The sequence below is a fragment of the Ursus americanus genome, chromosome 16, assembly GCF_024610735.1.
Source record: "Ursus americanus isolate L20-20 chromosome 16, mUrsAme1.1.p, whole genome shotgun sequence".
NCBI lineage: Eukaryota > Metazoa > Chordata > Mammalia > Carnivora > Ursidae > Ursus > Ursus americanus.
This window is the reverse complement of record NC_142142.1, coordinates 5763658-5765329: the sequence shown is the minus strand read 5'-3', so window position 1 is coordinate 5765329 and position 1672 is coordinate 5763658. Positions and strand designations below refer to the sequence as shown.

Genomic DNA, 1672 nt, shown 5'->3' with positions numbered 1-1672 from the left:
AGTCAGGTTTTTTTTTTAAGATTTTATTTATTTATTTGACAGAGAGAAAAAGAGAGAGAGAGAAAATGAGCAGTGGGGAGGGGCAAAGAGAGAGGGAGAAGCAGCCTCCCCACTGAGCAGGAAGCGCAACGCAGGGCTGATCCCAGGACCCTGAGACCATGACCTGAGCTGAAGGCAGACACTTAATGGATGGAGCCACCCAGGCACCCTGGGATTCAGGCTTTTAGAAAAAGAGTTAATGTCTTTTTCTTTATCTTTTTGTGGTCTCTATAAGTCAACAACTTAGTAAAAGATGAGTTGAAGAGATTGTTGTTTCATAATTTGTGAAAAGTAAAAGCTTGGAGGAATCGATCTCTGATCCTCTTGGTTCTTATGCCATAGATCATTGGGTTCACCATGGGTGGAACAAGGAGGTAGATGTTAGCCACGAAGATGTGAATATGAGGAGCCACATGTTGACCAAATCTGTGAGTAAGGAAAGTGAAAAAGGCAGGAGTGTAGGCCGCCAAGATCACACACACGTGGGATCCACAAGTGCCCAAGGTCTTGAGTCGAGCAGCTTTGGAGGGAAGATGGAAGACAGTGTAAAGGATGATAACATAGGAACATACGATCAATAGGAAATCTAAGCCTCCAGTGAGGAAGGCAGCAGTCAGGCTGTAGATTCTGCAGATCCTGGTCTCCGCACAAGCAAGCTTGATCAGAGCCATAAATTCACAGTAAGTGTGAGGGATGATATTAGTTCGGCAGTAAGGAAGCCACCGAAGCGTGAAGGGTTGAGGACTGAAGAGCAAAACCCCACGAAAGACAATAGCCAGCCCCAAGTTCTTGATGACCCTAGGTGTCAGGATAGTAGAATGTCTCAGAGGATCGCAGATTGCCACATACCTGTCAAAGGCCATGGCCAAGATAAAGCCTGAGGCCATGCTGCAGAGTGAATGAATGAGAAACACTTGTACGAGGCAGGCTTCAAAATGGATCTCCCTGCCATGGAACCAAAAAATGCTGAGGATTTTAGGCACGGCAGTAGTGGAGATGATCAAGTCAGCCACAGAGAGCATACAGAGGAAGAGGAACATGGGCTCATGCAGGTTGGAATCTGTTCTGATAATAAATAGAATAGCAAAATTACCCACAAGAGCACTCAAGTAGACAAGGCAGAAGGGTACTGACAGCCAAGTGTGGACGGCTTCCATCCCTGGAATGCCAAGGAGAAGAAAAGTACTGGGATGGAAATTGGTATTATTTGACATGATGAAAACTCTTGTCTACATTCAGTTGTGGGATGGTGTAGACTCTTTCATATTCATGTGTCCATTCATTTACTGGTACTTTCATTTGTTAATTTATATAAAATATTTGGCAATGTTTTATACCCTAAGGAGACAATGATAAATAGGACCCAATCCCTACCTTTAGAATTTAACATTCTAATAGTGGAGAAACCGAGGCAAACCAAGGATTACTTTCCCTAGTGATTTCGGCAGTAAAAGTTATGTGAGTAAACAGGGAGATTTGTTCCACTTGTACGAGTCAGAGGATTCATAGTTAAGATGCTTAATCTTGGTTCTGAAGCATTCTGGACCTTTAAAATAAAAAGAAAATTATAACTAAGATCAAGTTCACAATCAGAAGACATCAGTACCTCCACTGAAAGATCAAAGAGTGTTCT

The 1672-nt window shown here is 42.9% G+C and overlaps 1 protein-coding gene across 1 annotated transcript; it reads right to left on the bottom strand.

Moving 5' to 3' along the window:
- Positions 1 to 314: 314 nt before the first annotated feature.
- LOC123782646 (olfactory receptor 52D1-like) lies at positions 315 to 1253 on the bottom strand. The gene has a single exon (XM_045782897.2). It carries the CDS (start codon positions 1251 to 1253, stop codon positions 315 to 317), a length of 939 nt encoding a protein of 312 aa, XP_045638853.2.
- Positions 1254 to 1672: the final 419 nt, after the last annotated feature.